General features: G+C 39.1%; 1 protein-coding gene across 7 annotated transcripts; it reads right to left on the reverse strand.

Moving 5' to 3' along the window:
• Positions 1-748: 748 nt before the first annotated feature.
• Positions 749-22855, reverse strand: LOC131370143 (ubiquitin carboxyl-terminal hydrolase 15-like). Of its 7 annotated transcripts, none has more exons than XM_058417255.1 (22): positions 22708-22855; positions 21416-21543; positions 21073-21203; positions 19709-19835; positions 18892-19037; positions 17228-17289; positions 16693-16782; positions 10707-10851; positions 9745-9918; positions 9059-9217; positions 8271-8495; positions 7626-7709; positions 7442-7536; positions 6092-6280; positions 5865-5953; positions 4028-4303; positions 3833-3903; positions 3641-3756; positions 3068-3217; positions 2864-2967; positions 2681-2769; positions 749-2539 (listed from the first exon to the last, which is right to left on the reverse strand). In XM_058417255.1, the coding sequence occupies exons 1-22, from the start codon at positions 22794-22796 to the stop codon at positions 2327-2329; spliced, it is 2952 nt and encodes a 983-aa protein (XP_058273238.1). In that variant the 5' UTR covers positions 22797-22855; the 3' UTR covers positions 749-2326. The 7 variants fall into 7 exon arrangements, with proteins under 7 accessions (XP_058273238.1, XP_058273237.1, XP_058273239.1 ...); XM_058417254.1 differs by having other exon boundaries at positions 5841-5953; XM_058417256.1 differs by lacking the exon at positions 16693-16782 and having other exon boundaries at positions 5841-5953.
• Positions 22856-22975: the final 120 nt, after the last annotated feature.

A 22975-nucleotide genomic window follows, 5' to 3' on the forward strand; every position in this document is an offset into this window, starting at 1 on the left:
TCAAAAGGAGTGAACCTTTCTATGGGAAACCTATACATAGTGGAAACAAAACCATTAAATAAAATCACGTTTGTTCATACAGTTTTATAACAGGCTAATCAAAATGTAGGAAATAGCAATACAGACTATTAACACATTAAAAACTCTAGGCAGCCTTTAAGACTTATAGGTGTATATGACAGGTGAGAGTTAGACTGCAGGCAGTGGGAGACTGGACAGAGAGCAAAATATGTCAAAATGATGTGTGACATTTTACTGAGGAGCCTGTTATTTTAACTCCTGGGTCCTACAGTACCACTTTTCCCAAAGAAATGGATACGGTTTACAACTGTTTGTGAGAATACACCAAAACAGCTAGGAACAAAAATCAATCGTACTACAATTTAAAGAAATACCCATATGGAAAAGCATGGTGAGGTACTTGTTTAAAACATTTTAGTCAGGCTTAAGAGATTAATCTATACAAAAGTCTTCAATAAGAGTGTTGTGTATGGTGTAAGAATATAGGGCATGTGACCTGATGTGACATACACCACTCATTTTATATAGGCATGAAGAATAATTCTTTATATGATGACAGATAATCCAGCTTGATAAAAATAAACGTTTCTGAGTGTACTGTAATTAGGACAAAGAGCATATCTCTCATTACTGGACTGAGTCAAAGGTTGGCTAATTTGCACTAAATTGGAAAAAATTCAAAGTGACACCTTAATACAGTACGTGCAAGGAGAAAACGGCAGCAGAAGACTTTACACAACTTTATTGAAGTTCTGTATATAAATACACATGCACATTTCAAATGTAAACCCAAGTGAACTCAAGTGCAGCCAAACGCTGAAACCCCCTTCGTCATGCAAGGATGTCCGTGTTTTAGCTTTACAAAAGACTCCAAGCAATAGCACATCCTTTAACAGGTCTAAATCCCAGTCCCGTTTATACTGCTGGACAATACATATTCTCTCATGTGGTCTTAAATACATTTTGTTTTGTAATGCTTACATATAAATAAATAAATTTATCAAATGTGCACTCACAGAGTGAATTCTTATGTACATTATTTATAAAGCCTACCAGTCTCACACAGTCTGATTATCCCCGTGCCCACGCTCCCTATTACACAAAGCACATACAGCAGTAGCCCCACTTTTTGTGTAGTTAATATTAAAGGCGATTCAATCACCCTCCCCGATCCCCTAAACTAAAACAAGGAAAAAAAAATCTTTCCATTGAAGGCATCAATCCAAAAACAGGTCAATTCCTTAGTCAAATACATTCTGGCTGCCAATCTGAGAGAGCAGGCAAATTTCAGCAGTCACTAGAGCATGTAGGTTTATGTTAAGAAGGGTGTGTGATGAACAAGTGAGCTTTCACCTATGGCTGCATCTACATTAGGTGCGCGTGTATGAGAAATGCAAACAAACTAACATCTGTGCAAACAGGCAACAGTCTGAGATTAGATTTAAGGCGAGGTGATGGAGGCAAGAGACAAACCTATTGCATCACCAAAATGTTCATAATCTCATTAAAAAGCATCTATGGTGAAAAAGAATGAGACATACATCTGAAGCAATGGTAAAGCTATGGTTCTTAAAAGTCACACTTTTAAGAAACCTTTGTTTTTGATGTGGCTTAAAGTCAAAGAGTCAGGGGACTCTTATTTGCCAGGCTTAGGTTACTCTAAAAACCCATAAGGAGGCATACAGCAGCACAATTGACTAAAGTTTTTACATTACGTATCAGTGCTCTCCTGACTTGAGTGAAATAGCTTCTTGATACATTTGCCATTGGTTTAAAAGACATCTTTCTGAGCAGCTGAAAGACTGGACACCCGGAAAGCTATATTCCGCTTCTGCAGTATGTGTGGCACTAATACTAGCTCTAAAAACAAAATGGAGTGTGCAACAATAACAGTCAATGAAATCTCATTTTCCTTAAAACCCAGAGGTTCACTGTCCATCCAACATTATATACAAGGCAAAATAACGATAAAACCTTTAAATGAACACCACACTACAATGAAGGAAACCGAAAGAGCAACATTGCAGACTTTCAGGCATCACATTTAGACCTCTGTTTAGCCGGTTCAGGCTTTCTTTCACCTTTAGAGCTTTAGACGCCTAGAAGGAGCAGAGGCAGGGGGACCATGTGGAAAACTAAAAAGAGGAAATAATAAAAAAAAAATCACCCTGCTGTGTTAGAGGCTAAAATCACAAGGGCTCTCATCACCCAGCCCATCCAGCTGTGGTACTCTCTAGTCTCGTTGCTCTCGATATGGCTTCAGATGACCGACACCACTATCCGGTGACGCCAGGTCTGTCCCACCTCAGTTGGTGTTCATGGAAATGTCATTTGGCTCCAGCTCTTCATCTTGCTCGTTGTCGTTTAGATCTTCCTCTTCTTCGTCGTCATCTTCGTCACTCTGGCCATTGACCCCCTGTGTGTCTGGCTCCTCGGGGTCCTCACGGTCGAGAGCAAAGTAGCCTGTTCCTTTTACTGTGTCCTGACGCTGGTAGAATAGGACATATGCTGCTTTGGACTACACACACACACACACACACACACACACACACACACACAAATGGTTTGTACTAGCTGTTTTTCATATCCAAATAAACCTTATCTTATTCCAAAAAAAAGCTAAAATAAACTGCCTGTAACTGTATAAAACATTTCTCACCACAATCTGATCCTCACTGACTGGAGATACAATGCTGTCATCAAAGTTGTACCACTTGTCATCGTCCCTGTTTTTGGCATAGGCCGTATCTGACAATTGCATCAAAGTTATGTGATTCAATATGCATACTAAATTAACCTCACACTGGGGACATTGTGTGCGTTTGTGTGTGTACACACTCACAGTGGCCTCCTCCCATTCCTCCATAGTGGTTAGATACAGCAATGAGGTTGTAGCGGCATGGCCCAGCATTAGGGTTGATCAGGAACTCGGACATGTCTAGGTCACTAAACGGATCAACAGAAGTGACCACAAACTGCAGCTTAATATTATACATAATACTTACAAGCATCACATGATAGCAAATCTAAGCTTATGTAAACCTACCGAAGGGGAAAGTCCACTAATGAGTCTAGCTTATCCCTCATGTAGCGGCTGTAAGAGAAGCGCTTCAGATGGACCACTAGTACAGGAGGCAGGGACCACAGGTCTAACTTCTTAGTGGCCTGCTGATGCTGCTTACAACTGGGACAGTACCTGAATCCACACACATAAAACCAGTTATACCCACACATATAGCGCTAAAAGCAGTATCTTTAAATCTATGCAGTGTTTGCTCAGTTAATAATTAATCAGCAGTTAAACAACTGAATCACTAAAACATCAAGGTAAGCATATACACTCACTGGTATCATCTGTTCACCTACACATTCATGCATTTATCTAATCAGCTAATCATGTGGCAGCAGTGCAATGCGTAAAATGAAATATGCTGATACAGGGCATCAGGTTTAATATAATAGCCTCTAGAATTTACTCAGAGAAGCGCAATAAAAAACATCATCCAGTGCACGTTATGCCTTTAAGCATGTTATGAGAAAAGCTGGAAAAGACAGAAGAGAGAAGCAAAGTAACAGTAATGAAAATTCTTTGGGGAAAATGGGGTATTCCCAATCTCACCATGGGTCCTCTGCTCCTAACTTTTCTTTGGTAGTGAAGAGTTCTATGCAGTCCTTTAATTTAAAGAAGGCCTTCTTTTGAGGTTTGTATTCCATGCTTTCATGTTTATCACAGTCCTGGGGCAAGAGAGGCATGAACATGAACATGTGATTGGGGAGGAAAAAAAAATAAAAAAAATTCTGCAAATTTTACCTCCACTACACTTTCATCAAAGTATTTCTTCTTTATTTCTGGTTCCCAGTCCAAGGAGAGATAGGATCTGTCTGTGAGGTAGAGGATAAAAAGATACAGCTCATAACTGGAGGTGTTCATAATCACTGTGCTGATGGTGTATAATTATTAAAATTATAGAAGAGTGGCAGATTAATGTTGGTTTGAGCTTCATACCGCTGAGTCGAAAGTGTCCCTCATCAAATCGGATCTGCCGTGGTTCTTCTTTAATAAAACTCAAATCAGTCTTGCCCATGTTGTTGAACTGGAATGTGAAAAGTCGCTTTTTGTGGCCTGTGAGCTGCTGGCCTTTGGTCGTGTTCTCTGGGCCGACCCCATTCTCCAAGTCGTTGTCCCCACCCACAGAATCTTCTGACTGGCTGTTGTCATTCTCTGATGGGAGTTCCTGGTCCTGACTGGACTCATCATCCTGCTCATCAGTCTCCATTTCACCTGAAATCAGATTCACTGCTCTGTAAGGGCCAGTTTCTCACTCCACATCCTCCAAATATATTTGCGCAGACAGATGCCCATATGTAGTGTCCATTTCAAACTTAAGATACAAAAGTCTTTCACATGAAAATCTTTGGTGTAAACACATGCCTATACATTTGTTTTAAACTGCATCCAGTTCTTGCATAATGTCATGTAGACGTTTATGCAGTTTAGTAAAGTTTTGCTTTTGTACATTGCAATGTGTAGCTGATAGATTTCAGCCACCTTGGACGTCTCTTTAACCTCAGACACTTTGCAGCCCATAGGTGGAGCATCTGATATCTTTTGTATACTTCTTAATCAACAAACCTTTTAGGTTGCAGTCTGACTAGCTGTCAGCACCTTTGCTAGTTTTCCAGTGGGACTTGAGCAACTTCACAAGTCAGTGAGCTGGTAAAAGCAAGATAATGTCACTGGAATAAAAAAATATTTCCCTGTCTTTAAATTTTATTGAAAAGTTTAAAGCAGTTAACAGTCTTTGGTCATTTGCCATGTCAATTCCCCCTTTTCTGTGCAAGTAGCTGGGTCATGGATACATTTATTGAAACATACCAGACTCCAGCAAATGTAGCAGACTCCAGCAAATGTCCACATGAGACAAAGGAACAGGGATAGTTGTGTGGATCATAGCACAGTTCAATTTTTGCACTTTTATCCACTAGGTTGTAAATACAGATGAGTCCTTCTAATTTTACAAAATGCAGCATTGCCATTTTGAAGCAAGTATATGTAGATTTGGGCATGCATTTATTTATTTACAAAATCGTGGCTGAGCCAGACTTCCATTGCATATTAACTACATTAGCTTCATTCTTTTGTTGTTTTTGCCAAACCATTGCACTTTTTGACAAACCATTCACAACAAAACTGTGACATGCTTTGTTAGTAGTAGCAAAATCCTGGAAAAATGATTAATACAAAACTAATTATAAAAACAAATGTCTGTATATCTGTATACTTAATAATCCCACAGATGGCGTATAGCTTGTGCTGTTATTGAGAAGATTTCTAAATGTGGAGCTTTTCATGCCTACTTCTGTCCTAATGCTATGGAGGACTTATTTCTGATGCCTTCAGTGACGGTTTATGTTCCAACAATTCTTACATGTGTTGCATCTTACATCCAACAATAGAAAATGCAAACCAGAGCTCACAGAAAGCAGATATGAGTCAGCAGAAATGTCACTGACGGTGTTTTTAAGGTGACTTTATGTTATCTAAATCTACCATGAAAATTTACAATCAAGAAAACTCTTCATACCAAATTATTCTTGTTAGATTATATAAATCGGTGCTGTCTTTACAATAGCACTAAAACTAAAATTTATTGCATCGTAAAAATGCAGAGCATATCAGCTTGTTTAAGTGTAAGGCACCTTGGGCACAGGATGAGTGTGCTTGTTTGCTTGAGCTTGCTTGTAATTAAAGTGATGAACATGCTTTCTGTGAACACAAGGGCATGAGATTAAAGGATGCACTCAAACAGCATGCTTACTGGGCGAGCCCTCCTCCAGAATACCGTTAGTGGCATTGCCGTTGATGGCGTGCTGCTTGGACAAGTGCGTTTCGTCGCAATCCTCTTCTCCCACAGCGGAGCGCACAAAACGACTGCAAATGAGACACCGAGAAATATTGTACCTGTGCTCTCAACTTACTTTTGGAAACATTAACTCAGGTTGTGGAAAAAAAAAAAAAGAGGGGCAGAGGGAGACCATGGAAACAGAGGGAAAAGAGAGGGAGCCATACCACAAACGGAGAAGTAGTAGGTTGTATAACTTCTCCTCACTCAGAGTGCGTGGGATGGTTATGAGGAAGGGTAGGCCAAACAGGGGCGTGCTGCTATGGTTATAGCCAGACTGCTTATACTTTTCTCGCAGGTGCACAGGAATCACCACATGCTCTGTGTCCTCTAGTCGGTTTACTCCAACCTCAAACCTATACAGAAGTAACACAATATCATGCAGTCATTACTAATTTTACACTGCTGATACTAAACCCTTCATCAAAAGGCATGTATTACAATGCTTCCTGAACTAGTGGCGTGAACTTAGAAGTTTACATTTGATATAAATATTAATATAAAAAACTGAAATGGTGAAACAGCTCATGTATTTGGGAAGTGGTAGCTCAATGGATAAGACTCTGATGGGACTACTGATTGTAAGGTTGAGTTTAAATCCCAGAACTGCCAAGCTTCCAATGCTGGGCCCTGGAGCAACCATCACTAACTCAGTTACATAAACGAGATGAAGGCCATCTGACAAATGCCATTAATTGTATTTGCCCTAATTACTATAAAACCGCTGCACAAACAGTCATGGGGATAAGAAGAGTGGGTGCTATATATCAGTTGGTGGAATATATCTGATACCAGACTGGTTTGTGGCACCTTTAAACTGTTTATTATAATTTTTCTCCTGTTCTAAATAAATAAATAAAAGTTGTGATGCTGAACAATGGAATAATACTGCTGTAATGAGTTGAACTGAAGCAGTAGTTCAGGTTCAGTGGTTTTCAGATGGCACCTACATAAAATAAGCCAAGATAATTACCATGATGTGTGAGTAAATGCTGGCAGCTCAACCTTAAGAAACCAACAAAACAAATGTGGAAATGTTTTTATTTAATCCTGCCTAAGATTTCTTCCTATAAAAAATTGTGGTATAAATGGAGTCAATATAACAAATATAATCTTAAATTCTGCCTAAAACCTTACCTAAAAACGTACTAGCTAAGTATGATATCCGCACAGAGTAACCAACCATTAGGCTTTAGGATTGATGATGTTGAATAATTATGTGCCAGAGCGAACTTCATTGAAGCCTAATCATATACCGGTTGTCACAATATCTGTAATGCTTCTTGGAAATGATTCTTCGTAATGCAATTTTACCTTTTTCATCTTTGGTTAATTTGTGGTTGAGATTTGAGTAACATGAGCATTATATGAGAAACATTTTAGTTCAGGAAAGCCTGGAGTTTTTTTATCAGTGTATATACAGTGTATATAAATATACAGTTTTTATATATAAAATGTCAGAACTTCACCATCAAAGCAGTGTTTATATTTCTGGGTATGTTGCTGATCATACTTACACATAGATATCGTCCCTTTCCATTATACTGCTCAGGTTCTCGTTGGTTGCAAAGATTCGATGGAACCGGTGGTTGTAGATATCTGTGACAATCATCTGAACAAGAACAACAAAGCAAAGTAAAACATTTGACTGCATTAATGTTTTCTTTTAGACCTAGACATTGTGAAACCCTAACTGTTTACCTTCTCCGCAGGTACTCCAGACATAGTCGAAAGAGAAGCACAGAGGTCTGAGATGTAGCCAACCTTGGGTACTGTCAGCTTGTACTGTAAAATACAGAGGAGAAAATTTTAACAGATATTAAATGACTCTCTCCCAAAGCCAGGCTGTTTAGATTTTCACTTACGGCAGAGTAATAAAAAAAATTAATGCATAAAAACTAGCATATCCCTCAATAAAAAAACCAGCAGAGAAGACTTTAGCTGTGCTTAGTCTTGTTATAGGTTTGAGGTTGTGAATAATGTATAGTGTATATGCGGCACGTTTACTGTGCACCAAACAGCATGGCTCAGTAATACATCTGAAACAAGGATTATCTGTGTCCTGTCTGCATGCATGTGTTAGTTTATCATAATCCCACACCACCTGTGAAAGTAAATGGATATTATTCCCTGTATTATTGTGTGGTGAAGGAAGTTATTTGGGTTTTGCCCAACCCGGATGGTACATTTTTCATGGATCACAGGTCAAGCTGTTGCAAATTACTATAAATTAATTAGTTTGACCAATCAATAGTCTGCTCTATCTGTATCTGTCTGTATATCCTGTTGTAATTTGTAGAGCTGAGCCATGTGGCACCTTCTGGTGGAAAAGCACCGATTATTTACCTGTGTGGGTTTGGTGAGGGGGTCCAGCCGCACCAAGTAGACCTCCAGTGTACGCTCCTTCTTCATGGGCAGAGGAAGTGTTAGGTAACAGAATGGATCAAAAGTCACAGAGACCTTTGAACACACCGGGCAGACCAACGTAGACTTAAAGAGGCCGTGAAAAATATCCACGATGATGGAGTCGTTCCTCTTGATATGGTTCTCCCAGGCCTCTTCAGCTACTACCTGAGAAGTAAGCACTTAGATTCAGTGCAAGCAATACTAATGTGTGCAAAATAACCACAAGGTGCTTAACACAATGGTATAAAAACCATAACAGTTAACATTTGGCATATTAAACAACGCATCAAGGTCCTATATTGTAGAGCTATAAAAACAAATCTATTAAGTTCATAATTTAAGCAGCATGTTTGTCAGTAATGGACAGCAAGTGTAACCTGAATTATGTGGGGTCAAAACTGGCAGCAAATTTGTACGCATACATCATATGCGTGATACAACGAATGTCAATCTGCCATCAAATGTCATCATGCCCAGCACACACAAGAGCAAGGGGAAATATACTCATGAATGATGTAATTCTGTGCTGCGTAGATCAGGCATCTGTATTTATTTATGTAGTTTTTATGTTGTTATTACGGATTAATTACTGAGTAATTGCTAAGCAGAACTAGAGAGAATATCCAACACTGTATGGATGTGTTTGTCTTACATACATACTATACAACAATTAAGTAATTAGTTTTAAAGACTTTTGTAATTATTAGCAGTAAAAGTGTGTGAGGTACCTTGTCTGGTCTACCGTCAGCATCTTTGAGTTGGATGTAGGGCTTCTTCCTGATGCGGTTCAAGTCTTCATGCAAGCCGTCAAGAAGGAAGGCCAGCAGTTCGTGGGAGTCCTGTTGCTGATAGCCTGAGAATTGAGGGGCAAAGCGCCCTACTTGGGTCTAATTGCACAGACAGAACGTTTTAGTTGCTTTAACCAACATTTATCTGTAAACCAATTTTGTTCAGTATAGCTTTTTGACAAGTTGTCACACATGTAAGATTTGGATATGGTGATTAATGGTTATTAGGATTTCATGTTGCTCTCATCAGACAATTATATCTTGAAACGAGTAAAACAAAAAAGGAGGCAAAACAGTGTCTTAAGCTAATTTTTCAAACCTAATACTAAAATACCATGGTACATTTCTATGCAGCTACCACTATATATATATATATATAATATAATATAATATATAATATATAATATATAATATATAATATTATATATTATAATATATAATATAATATATAATATAATATAATATAATATATTACATTACATTACATTACATTATATATATATATATATATCTATATATATATATATATATATATATATATATATATATATATATATATATATATATATAACAAATAAACTAAACCGGTATCCTTTGTTTTGTTTCTCAAATACTTGCCACTTTACCTTGAAAGGTCTAGGAGTGACGTAGCTGTATTTGCCAGACCAGAGCTGTTTGATGAGCTCAGCGTAAGCTTTAGCAATCTCTCCTTTCATTCCTAAAGGGTTGTCCTCGTTCAGCTCATCCTGATATTTGTCCTTCAGGAAGTACTCAGTGAGCGGAGGAATATTACTCAAGCACTGCAGGACAAACGCAGGGTACAATTAGAAAGATCCAGATCGTAAGAGTGCAGTAAAAACTCACTTACAAAAAAACGTAAAAGGGACAAAGTCCATACACACACTGCCTTCTGTCCCAAACACAGACTGCTGCAAGTGTCGTCACAACAATCAGCACTACAAAACATCAATGTTCATCCTGCAGGTCCCTGCAGTGCCACTTTTTGCTGAAACCACAAATTCCTGCTTGCTGAGGAAACATTACAGCCTCCCTAGATTTTTCAGTATTCTTTAAACACTGCAGTCCATCTGCTACAACATTCTATCATACTGTATTGTTTGATTTCCATGTACACAATCAGATGTGAGAGAGCTAAACTAATAGACTGCTAGTGGGTTATAGATTCCCCTACTAACAAATTTAGTGAATATGAACTGATCTCTTTTTTGGTTAAACAAATTCTTGAAGAGTTTGAAATGATCTTGTATGTGTAAACACACTCACTAATTCTAGCACATCTCCCCACTATGAAACACATGTATTATACTTTTCTTATCACTAATGTGGCAACATCAAGGATGCACAATTCATACTTTTGAAAGATACATATTAAAGGATCATTGAGGTAGCTTTAAAATATTACTCTAAAAGCTATATATAGATGCATCTACCTACATTACATGCATCTCTCCTGGTAAAAGAAAAATAGCAGCATGCACCCTTGATGTTATCACAGCAATGATAAAAAAACAACAGTTTGTTACTGAGATGGTAGTAAATGAGTTCACGAGGTGAATCCATGACCTACCTGTGTAGCAGAATTCATGAAGCAGGTATTGCCCAGGTTGGAGAGGCCACACAGGCCTGCTTTCTCACTGTGCCTACTCTGGTCCGAGTACTCATAACTGCTATAGGGAGGGTAGGATGAAAGGCTGTAGCTAGAGTTTTTCACACTGCAGTGAAAGAAGTGCCAGGAAAGACAGAAAGACAGATGGGGGAATACAAGAAAAAAATATATATATAATTAGAGGTAGCGAGAATCCAAGTGCATGGTCCAAAAAGAAGCTGCATCACATCACAAACAAAACGCTGACTTGAGTTTCCTGTTCCCATAAACAAATATCCAAATCCTATTACATCAAAAGCCTATCCTCCTAAATGCCTGAGCGTCCTACAATCCGAACTGCCATCCAATGCACGCAAAAACATAAGCTGAAACATCAAATCTGGCATGCTGAGTGACTACAATCAGTGCTCCAAGTCTCGCACGTCCTCCCCGCCAAGGCCCCAGTGAAAGCACATGGTTTTGCAGCAGACCTCTGGGTGCAGTGCACGCCTCGGTCCCATTGATCTGGCTGTGTGGTGTCGCCGCTCAGCACTCTCTCGAGCCTCTCCGGCCTCAGGCACCACCAGCAGCACAGGAGCATCTCCCCTCGGCCGCCATGCCCCCACAAACATGCAGAGAGAGAGAGAGAGAGAGAGAGAGAGAGAGAGAGAGAGAGAGGGGTGGGGGGAAGAGGGGAAAGGGGAGGAGAGGAAGGAGAGAGCAGCTACTGCTGAAGCAGGGAAGCTCTGCAGGCCAGGAGTGTCATCCGAGCTTGTCCTGTCCCTCCTGCTCCAAACAGGAGAGATGGAGAAAGACAGTGGGGAGGGAAGGGGGAGGAAGAGAGATGGTGGGGGGAGGAAGAGAGATGGTTGGGGGGGGGGATATTTATAGAACAGCAGCAGCAGAAAGCTAGTAAGGCAGCTTCAGTAGCCGGCGGGATGATCAGCTGGAGGGGAGGGGGAGAGAGAGAGAGAAAGAGAGAGAGAAAGAGAGAGAGAGAGAGACGAGGTTGCAGTATGCTAAGCAATCCAGGTGCTAAGCACTCCGGATGAGACTTGGGACGGCACTTCACTTGTGTGACTAAGCATTTCTGTGGAGTGCTACAATCCAATATACGGAGAAGAGAAGCCTGTAATTGAGCACACTACCCTAAACACTGCACTGGAAAGTGCACAGAAAACACAGTGTGAAGGTCATAAAGACTGCAGAGTGTGCAGAGATAAAAAGCTCACATAGACAGACAAAGATGGAGAGAGTCAATGAGGGGAAAAACAGAGCAATGGGCAAAGATAAAGAACCAAAATGCAGAAAAGGGGGAAACAACTAAGAGAAAGAAGACAAAAAGCACTATTATATACTGCTCTGCATCACCACTAGATGTGTGGTTAATTATTTATTAGAAGCTACTTTAGCACAAATGGTGCCATCTAAGACTGACAACGTCTGCAATTCAGCACACAAGCCAATTCTTTTCCTACAATTACTGGCCGTAATATTCTGCCTACGTAGTCGCTGTTACAAGGACATGAAGGGGAATCTAATCAATTAACTCTTGCTATTTCCATCATACACTCTATGTGCATGCTTTGGGCAAATGGGTTGGGAAAAGATGACTGTAAACAAGAGGGTGTGCTGAATATTTAACACACATTTCAAACAGATTTGCTAAACAAGATGCTGCATAATGGAGCAGTGCTGAGAAGGATACACAGCGCAGGAGACGCATGCCGTGTCTTCATTCAGTCCCTGTTCACTGTATATATAGTTCAGACACGAAAGCGGTCAATGTTCTGATGTTTCGAAGCACAGTTATCAAAGTATTATGCTTTCTTTTTTGGGTCAGGTGGTAATAGGGAGGGTGAAGAACAAAACTCAAAGATAAATAATAATTAATAAATGAATAAATAAATAAATAATAATACTTATAACAACTGCAAGACCTATTACATTTCACACAAATTGAAGGCAATTTCCCCTGTCCAACTGAATGGCTATATTTCTCAACATTTTCTGAATGATTTAGACATTTGGTGCACTGCTTTTGAGTCAAGTACTTGATGAATAAGGGCCTTGCTTAAGGACCTAACACAAAACTTTCCCAACTTTCCAATCAGTATTTAAAAAGATTTAATCTCTAAGCATGTTTTTTTCTCATATTTCACCAATACTAACACTAAGATCTACCAAACAGTCGAAACTCTGTTTTATGAATACAACATTGCTGTAGTAATCTGCCCAAAAAATAAATTATTCATATTATTCATTCTCTAACTTGTCCAGTATCTGTGCAAATATATGACTACTACTACTACTACTACTACTAATAATAATAATAATAAATTATTGTTATTAATAATAATAATAATAAATTATTGTTATTAATAAATTATTATTATTATTATTATTATTATTATTATTATTATTATTATTATTATTAATACTACCAGTGGGCAGTATATAAACGCAACTTTGGTATGATTTCTGGAAAAATCCACCCAAGTCTATGAAGTAGAGGAGTAGAGAGAATTCAGCATAACCTGATTTATTGAGATTTTGTTGTGCCGAGATCTGGGTCACATTATCTAAGCTCATATGAGCAAATATTGAGTAATCCATTACACCAAAGCAAATTAGCTGGAAGATAATAATGTGTGGCATCCAAATAATAGACGGCAGCAAAAAAAAAAAAAAAAAAAACCTCAGTATGATTTTAAAAACTTAAATTTAGCATATTAAATCTAAATCTATATTATAAAATAGCTAGTATGAAAGAACAATTATAACATAGGGTGTAGATTAATTGCATACTTAGGTAATGGGGGGTGCAGGACGATTTCACTCAAACATGAATCCCTGATTTCAAGCATACACTGAATTTTGTATTCTGTATTTTCTTTTAGTTTTATTACTATGGTGAAACACAAAAGCAATGAATAAGTGAAACTGTGCTTCGGTTAACAGCTGTAAACAGGCTACAAATTACATTTCCAGCTTCAGTGCTTCTTTAAGTATCATATTACTCTATTTCATACCATTAGAAAAAACTGTCTCTTTTTTCCCCCTTTCATTCGGGTGATCAGATATGAAGTCTGTGAGACAAAGAAAGGTAACGTTGCTTATAATAGGGAGCATACATGGACATGGCACAGTGCTGGTATAAATTAGGATTTATCCAGCTGCTCATTAACACATTCATATTTACTATTTACTCTCTTCACAGAGATTGAGATATATATACATATACAAATATCATAAAAATGTCTTGTATACACCTCAAATACAGCGATGACAGCAAGTACATTCCTTTAAAATAAAAGTGAAAAGTGTCCTGTTCTCGTATCTGCTTTACATATTTCCAGACTAACAACATACATTTAGCTCTTTTCTTCGCTGTCTAATTCTCTACTGTTTTTTTTTTCCACGGCCCTGACTAGCTGTCAATTCTCCACCGGTCGATGCAAAAAAGCTTTAAGTGGACAATTGGTAGCCAAGTGGTTAAGGATTTGGCTACTGATCAGAAAGTCAGAAACTCAGTTTGACTGAGTTTGCAGCACTAAGCTGAAACTGGTGCATCCCTGAGCAAGAAGCCCACAACTGGTCAAGTGTATCCTGCCATACATCTGTTTTTAGTAAAATTAATTTAAAGATAAGTCACCTGGGTTCCAGTAACAGGTTGCTGAAATATTATAAAGAACACCAGTCCACAAGAAGGTAATACTCATGCAATACTGCCTTCTAATGCAATGCAGTGCCATTATCTTAACACATGTGAAGTGTCTTTTTCAGTGTAACTCTTAACGCCTCACCTTGTGCTGCCTTATTCACACTGAGAACCCAATTCACTGCTCCAGCCCTCGTAACCATGCACATTGTCCGAACTGCAAAAGCTGCTAATGCACTGTAACACTACAAGAACCACTGTAAACTCATGGATTTAAAACGGTCATCAAACACGAATAAAAAAAAAAAAAAAAAAAAAAAAAAAAGATGTTTACAAAGCAATCCTAGAGACAGCAATCGTACAGAAAGAGTGGTGATACATAAGGTGGCCTTTTCAAATGCATGCAAAATGATGAAACAGTGAAAAAGAGCACTCCAACTGTGTTAAGTTGTGGATATGGATGTGATCTCTTCCTGAGGTTTTGTGTGGGCATGCAGCAGAGTAGAGAGAAGGGCAAACACACGCAAACTAGTGAACTAGTGGACACTACAAGCTAAATCGAAGCCTGTGCTCTCTTAAGCGCAGCTCAGAGGGTCAGTATGTGTGCTGATCATACAAAATCCTTCATTTCCCAAATGTGCTGATTCTTAATATTTTTTAAATGTCAGCATTTCCTTCTGGTGTCCAAGGTAATACACGTTCTCTAAATAAGCAAGTACCTCGTATTAACACAATACCTCACATGCATGCTATAAAATTAAATCATCCAAAAAAGACAAGAGTTTCCACAAGGCTGCCAATGCAAATGAATCCTCAGAGTTACAAAAGCGGCTCTTAAGCTCCCATTATGTACCTTAGAAGCTGTAGAATAACATTAAAACGTTTAAGTCCTTTAACTAGAGATACCATCCAAATAAAATTAAAAGGTAGCACCTGGGACAAGTGTTGAAGGTCTGAAAGGTCAAGTTAAGTAGCACCTTCTTTTCTCAAAAAAACAATTCTTGGGTACAGGGCATCTTTTTAATTAGACCTTCACTACTCTAAACCCACAACCAACAATAAAGGCTTCTTTTCCTTAAAAGAGGCTCATGTAACAAACGCTATAACACAAAGCATTCTCTGCTTGTCACTACTGGAGACATGTTTTCACCAACAGTGAGACAGTGATAGAGCAACAAAGACGTTCAAGAAGAAAACGTTGAAAGAAAGAGGCAGAGATTGTTGTCATCTCTGGAGAGTGTTTAAGACTAGCGTTCTTTGCTAATTTGCCAACACAGCTAGCACAAAGCCTAGCAATTATCATGTATCTCAAACAATTGATTTTCACACAAATTAGTGCACTACTTCATTTGCGTTTAACTCGAAGGCTTTACACAACACCTACTACTGTTCCTCATCAGAATTAAACCTACAAACAACAGTAGCCACACGAGACAAACTGCTAGTGAACTGTCTCATCCTAGTGTAAACACAGGAGAGCAAAAATTTTGGCTATTTTACATAGTGGCACTCTATCCTCACCCCTGATCTGTGACCTGAAGCACTTCAAATTACTCAGTACCTTTGGCTCAAACTGTGACAGACAGAAAGTTTTAAAATTCTGTCTTCTACCATTCCTGCAGCCTCTTCCCACAGACTTAAAAAGAGGGGGAAAAAACAGACTAGTCTGAAAACAGCCTTATATCACCTGCAAATTTATACTCCATGACAAAACTGAACAAATGTCTTTCTTTGCCCATTTAGAAAAACTACCTATCTATTTGTAAACTTCCCTCTGGGGTTAATAAAGTGATCTATCTAATACCAAAGAACCAGAGAAAAGCCAGTTTGATCTTGGGAGCCCTTAGATCCATTGTCACTCTGAGTATCGCTAGTGTGCTACAGTAAGTCAGTGGGACTGCATTAACTTATCTTCCCATGGATTAAGCAGTGATCCACTGCAGAGAAAAACAGCACATACACAGACACTCCAAACTGGCCAAAAGAACACACACAAGCTCTATCCCAATACTCCAAACTGTTCCCACCCTCCTTTCCCTTGCGCACTCAGCCAGCAAAACGGCTAATAATGAAGACATCAGCCTTGCTGTAAAGAGTTCACTAGAATTTTGCTGCCGAAGCAGAAATCTTTCGTCTCTGAATTGCCGAGGACGAGGGAAAGGAGGCTATTTGGCGTGCTTGGCTGGCTCTAAAGAGCACAAACACACACAAAACCATGCGGTCTTTGGGTATTAGACTATATAAGACTATATTAGATCCACCCCCCATAAACCCCTCCCACTGAACCACGCCCAATTTGGCGCTTACTTCCTGCTGCTGAAGCTGCTGTTATGATTGTTTGTGAGAGATGAAGGGGAGATCTTTGGTAAAGCAGAGAGATTGGAAGCACCAGATGACCTTCAAAAGATAAAGAATATCATGAGTTAGAAGAAATTAAAGCAAAGCCTTTACAGCCTTTGACAGCTGCTATTCTTCTTTTTCTTTTTTTAATAATGAAATGGGTTATGGAAGCAACTCAAGCAAAGTATAAACAGAGCATAGCAGTTATGCACAACATGACAAACAGTAAGAAAGAAAGAGAAGGAAAAAATGAATAGCAGGATAAACAAACTAGCTACAAGTGATCTCGGAGCTGTAAGAGGGTTTTCAAGCTTCTTCTAATCACGAAACAGTAAATACACTGGGAATGTGTGAGTTGATGGTATAGTTCTAGTAGTATGAATGGGATGCCACTAAATAAACACCCATACAGAACACGAGTGAGAGACAAACACGTTAAGACACTTCTACTGTTGAATTATGATGGTAAAAATCAGAGGAGAAGAATCTGCAAATCGCTTACTTCGGCGTTGAGGAACCTCGAGGCCAAGTTCCATCCTCGTTCTTCTGCTCTATAACAAGAACCTGCAAAGAAAGGGCAATTCAGTCACATATAATTCAGCTGAAGTTTCAAAGGTTTTTCGACATCCAAGATCTGCTGCTTGCATTTTCCTATTTCCTCATAAACCCTGTAACATACCACTCGGATAAATGTTCTAATCCATTCCACAAAATAATTAAAAAAATGTTCATTAAAATAGTCTTGTGGCTTGTCATTGAACTGAACTGAACTGAAAAAAAAAAACCTCTCTTATATTACACTAGGGGGCAAAATAGAGCAAAACCCTCAGTGCCATAAACTCAATTACATGTAATTCTTCATTAATAAACGAATCCATTTTATATATAATCTCATTCGGATGCATTTAATATTCAGTAAAAACCTAATGAAGTCCATGTCAGTTCCTGGTTGCAACACTACAAAAAGTCAAAAACATATCACAAGACACTGATTGTGTTCTTGGTTGTGAATAGTAGTGTGTTCATGTGTTGTAGGTGGTATGTTGATCTATGTTTAACCCTTCATGCATTCAGAATGTAATTTTCAGACAAATGAACACATTCACAAGGAGATCAAGATGTGTTATTGGTCAGTAAACATTTTTTGTACAGCCCACTTGACCTGAGACTGTGTATAATGCTGGCTGTTACCTAAAATGTTTTACAAACCTTGCCACAAAAAAATCTAGACATCTTTCTGAACTATGCTACTGCAGTTAAACAGTTGAGACACACACCCCTGCTGCTTACAGTCAGTGTCCTTTACATAACCAGCTGTCCTTTACCACTCAGTCTAGAAACAACTGAAAATACTATTGTGGAGCTTTTATAACGTGTCAAACGTGGGGCTGGAACAACACCAAAGTGGAAACTGTTTACACAAAGGTTAAACGGTGACATACAAACTAAAAGTAGCTCATCAAAAAGCAACATTTAAGGAAAGAAACACTGCAGCACATGCTGCAATAACACAGTGGTGTGATGTGAAGCTGAGGGGCATTACTATCACAAAATTGATTATTTACTTACAACAATATGTCTCAAAGTCCTGTATTCCTTTTATAACACAGCATTTTGCCAATAATTAAAAATCGATAATTTATTAAAATATGAGATCCACTTATAGTTACTGAGCTATAAACATAAAAAATTGCAGCTTGCAGAAAAAAAAGCACCACCCATCCTTTGGAAAAAATGTACCGCTTTGCATTTGACTATTACAAAGCACAGACACCGGAGGCAAACATTAAACATCTGCTTAAAGAAAGCTTCATCATATTGAGTATTTTCTATTTTAAAATAATCACATTTTTTTCATCCGTCTATTATTATAGTAGAGGATGTGGAACAGCAACCATAAAAGTCCCTATGAATTAGCTGCTATATAAATTATAATATTCTGCAACACCTCTAGCTGAAAGAGTGACAGTGCCAAACTCTCAGCAACACAGAAATTATTTACAGACACTTGAAGACACAACCATAGATAAGCAAACAACAATCAAAATCAAATTCATGAATTCATATGGTTTCAGTGAACAAAAACTAAACCGCTCTGCACCTGGGACAAAAAGATGCCCTGCTATTTGTGCATCACTGTTTTTACATTGTCTTTTATTTTCCTACCTGCCCCTGGTAGAGTCCAGCGTCCTGAATGGTGCTGTCCGGTTTGTTCAAAGGCTCAAAGGTGTTACTCATATATTTGTTCCACAACCTGGTCTCCTTTTCATCAGGAATGCTGAACAGTTTGCGCATCTCCTTTTCGATAGTGTCTGCAAGGGACAAGTCTCATATCAGACATCAGTGAATTCAGGCATGCTGCGAAGTGTGTCTAGTCATGGTTGTCGAAAAATCAAAGCACTGTATGTCAGTCTAGTTATACTGCTATGAAGAAACTAATTAAAAGGTAAGCCTTGAATTCTATTCAACAGCAGTAATCAATCACTGATGAAGTGAAGAACAATGCAAAATAATGTGGGGGGGGACTACAAGGACACAACACAGCACAACAAGGGCAACATACAGAGATTCAGACTTCTATCACAGATTTCATATTAATGATGAGAATATTTGTTCTCTGTAAATATTTAATATTTACAACTACCTACTACTTCAACACTGTTAAAGTCTTTCTGAACATTTTCATTTTCACCCTTCAGTTCCATTAATTCTACTTCAATCTACAATGTGGAAAGCATTCACTCAACAGTGTGAGTATTTGTAGTTTCATTTTTACAGGGCATAAACAACATTTTGGGGTGAGGAGAGGTATTCTATGAGCTAAAGAAAGGAAAGTTCAGCAAAATGCCACTCATTAGCTTGGATGACATTAATTATGGGTTGAAAAAAACAAAACCATTCCCTTGCATGGGTAAAGTGCATGACAGTAGTAGTGACTTATCAGTTTGGATTGGGTTTAAGTCACCAAATCACAAAAACTTACCTATTGTGTCCGCTTTACTAAAGCGTCTAGTGATGACATTGTCCATGTTGCTGTCTTCACATAGCTTTAACTCGGTGAGGTAGACCTCCACTTTGCAGTGCTTGACAAACATACCCTGCTCAACCACCTACAGAGAGCAGAGCCAAGATGCCAACAGGGAAATGAACAAATTGTTTGGAAATTAGATATTAATGCCCAAATGTAGAATTTTTTTGCAAATAAGCAAGCCTAACCAAAAAAAAAACAGTCTATGTGTGAAGTCATTGCTCTAAGACCTGTACTGAAACAAGCGAATGAGAGACGCTTAATTTAGCAACCGTGCACAGAGACAGCTGAAGAGTCCCCTACTATTTATTTCACACCACTCCTCCATGAGTGAAGCAACACACTATATGTATAAGCTGGCGCATGTTCTTAGTTTGCATTTGCTATCCTCAACACAGCCAAAGTGTATACATTTACCCCGTGACTCCTACTACTCTCAACTGAGCAAAATGATTCGACTTGACTCATGTCTGTGATACTTGCTCTTATTCTAGCACACATTCGTTCACTCCCTGTCTCTCTCCCTCTCTGACCTCAGCCGGCAATCCTCCTCTTTCCAAACAAGGACACACAAATGCAGGTGCCTAGAATCAGCCTCTAGGCCACATTGAGCACCAGCCAAAACGCTAAATCCCAATCGGCCTCCATGTAGAACTAGAAGCCACGGAAAGTGAGGAAAAAAGAATGAACCTCTTGCATGTTGTGCCTAGCAGATCGCTCCATGTAACGGTGCAGTCATCCAGAGTCCCTCTTAAAATAGAAACGCACGGGCTACTTGATACCCCTGTGACATACATGGCTAAAAGGGGAGGAACAATCAGGCTAAAGAGAAACTCCAGAAGCAGCCATGATGCCATGACTGGATACATTTGAATAATCAACATGGCCGTCTACTGTAACGAAAGTGAGGAAGTAAAATTTGTGGAAGTAACGTAGAAAGAGAGAAAAGTTTTAGGAGCACTTTAACTAAATGTGTTATTACATGACTTAATGTAAAGTCAAAAACATATTCTGGTAATAATATAAAACAAACACTTGAGCAAACAATGGATGCACCACTTAATATTTTAGCACAGCCACAAATCAGCAGCTTGTAAAATTATTTCATACAGAAAATAACTGTGACGACTGAGGTGAAAGGAAATGGCTCAGTGGAGAACTACACCAATACCACAACCTCAGCAGGCTTCACTCAAACATCCTCATCAAACACACCCAAAGCAATCCACTCAACTCTGCATTAAACTAAACTGACTGTTAGAAGCATACAGTGCTTTTTATACAAAATTTGTAACCCACACAGAGTGATAAAAACCTACCTTTCGGGCAATTGGTTCCTGGCCCTCAGTCAGCCCATACCAACTCACTAACTTATTCCAGCCCTCAGTAGGCACAAGGATGTAGTCCAACTCATCAATAAGGTGCTCCTTAATGGCAAGAACATCCCCATCTAAAACAGTACAAGACAGAAACAGGCACTGGTCAAATGTGTGGCTAGGAGCGTACATTTTAATGAATAAGAGTCATGTGATTAGTATATGACTATACAGGATACATGATTTTACTGTTAACTCTAACATTTGTGGCACAACATCAACATTCTCAATGTAAACACAAAAACAAGTTTTGGCTCTGTTGCACAAAATCAAAGCTCTGGCTGACCTTTAAGGAGACCCGAATTGTCCACTGGTCCAGGGTAGACATTCTGATCTCCCATCTGGTACTTGTCCCAACTGTCAAAGCCCACATATTTCTTCCACTGTTTAAACCAGTGACTGTCTATCAAGTACCTGTTTAAAAAAAAGTAACATTCGCATGGTTAAATCTCCACATGAAGGAAAAAAGTGACAGTCACGATGACACTTCATCATAAGAGGTCAAATTTCAGTGAAGGTTTTGTGTTCAAATGAGTAAAGTGTAATGCACTACATGAGAATTTATATATTGCAATATAATATCCATAAAACAAGCAAGGTCGTCTAGGTTTTATTCTTACATGACAGGCTGAGCTGTTGCTGTAATTCTACATTATAATTTAACCAGTCTATAAAACATAGATGCAGGTGCATTCAGTAAACACATGACCAGCTCATTGATCACACAGTGCATTCAAATAAAATCCATCAAAGACGACAGACATTTCTATGAAGGCTTTTATGATCAGTGAGATCTCTGCTATAGTGATATGATATGAGCTCCTAATATAATATCCATCAAAGCCACCGATATTAGACAGATCAATATGGTGCCTGCGTTGAGCAGAGCTGTTGGCTGTAATTCTACATTTAGAGAGCAGCTTCCAGTCTATAAAACACTCAGTACCATCATCTTTCCCAGTCCTGGTCCTGAGGCAGCTCATCACCACACATGTGAACGTGTCTCTCTGCTTTAACACCTCATGCAGCTCGTGTTAAAGGGCTGATGAGTCAGGTGTGTCAGAGCAGGGAAACTTTACAGCTGAAATCTTGCTTGTTCGCTTAAATCAAATTCATGGTCAGTGTATACGAGTGTTTCAGTAACGGTAACGTTAGCTGACAGAAAGAGGTGGTTTGTGTGAGAGATTTTGTTGACAGGTGCCAATCTCTCGTCTCCGCCCTGGCTGCTCATGACAGACGTAGCTAACGTTAGCGAGCTGGCTAGTTAGCAACTGGCTACAGGCGTTAACGCCTTTACTACACTGACCATTTAAAGAGTTTGGTAGGTATTTTAAAAACAAACAACACCACTTATTGTTGTTTGGTAAACGTGAGTTAAGTCAACACTACGTGCGGGACAAACCTCTATCAATATTTGTGCTAACGAACGCTCAGGCCGGCTAAGCTAACAGCATCGTTAGCTAGCTGTCAACACGGGCCGTTCCGTTTATTTTTCCTCTTTTGTGGCGCTTGTCATCACATGACTCGGGCTGCAGAAGGCTACACCACTCCTAGGAAAGCGTGCTGTTAAATTCTCACCAAGTGTCTCCTTTCCGGAGCTGAGTTTTGAGCAGCGTTGCGACCTCTCCTCTCTGAGTATCCAGATCAGCTGCTCCTCCCTCCGCCATCTTTCCTTAGACCCTTACCCCGATGCATTGTGGGAAAGGGGGAGCGTCTCTGTCTTACGTCAAGGTGAACGAAGCTACCCATTTTAGCCAATCGGCTGCAACATCGTGCCTTCCAACAGAAGCGAAGCTTCTGATTGGTGGGCTTCGGTACACACCGGCGCACTGGTTAGCACTAGCTA

The sequence above is a fragment of the Hemibagrus wyckioides genome, linkage group LG19 (assembly GCF_019097595.1).
Source record: "Hemibagrus wyckioides isolate EC202008001 linkage group LG19, SWU_Hwy_1.0, whole genome shotgun sequence".
Lineage (NCBI taxonomy): Eukaryota > Metazoa > Chordata > Actinopteri > Siluriformes > Bagridae > Hemibagrus > Hemibagrus wyckioides.

What these genes read in the sequence shown, in the direction of transcription:
- LOC131370143 (XM_058417254.1), bottom strand. Translation starts at nt 22,796, where the DNA reads ATGGCGGAGGGAGGAGCAGCTGATCTGGATACTCAGAGAGGAGAGGTC. An exon ending in TAGTAAAGCGGACACAATAG is followed by an intron (nt 19,038 to 19,708) that starts GTAAGTTTTTGT and finishes TGTCCCTTGCAG; the next exon opens with ACACTATCGAAAAGGAGATG. An exon ending in CTGGACTCTACCAGGGGCAG is followed by an intron (nt 17,290 to 18,891) that starts GTAGGAAAATAA and finishes CTTTCTTTGCAG; the next exon opens with GTTCTTGTTATAGAGCAGAA.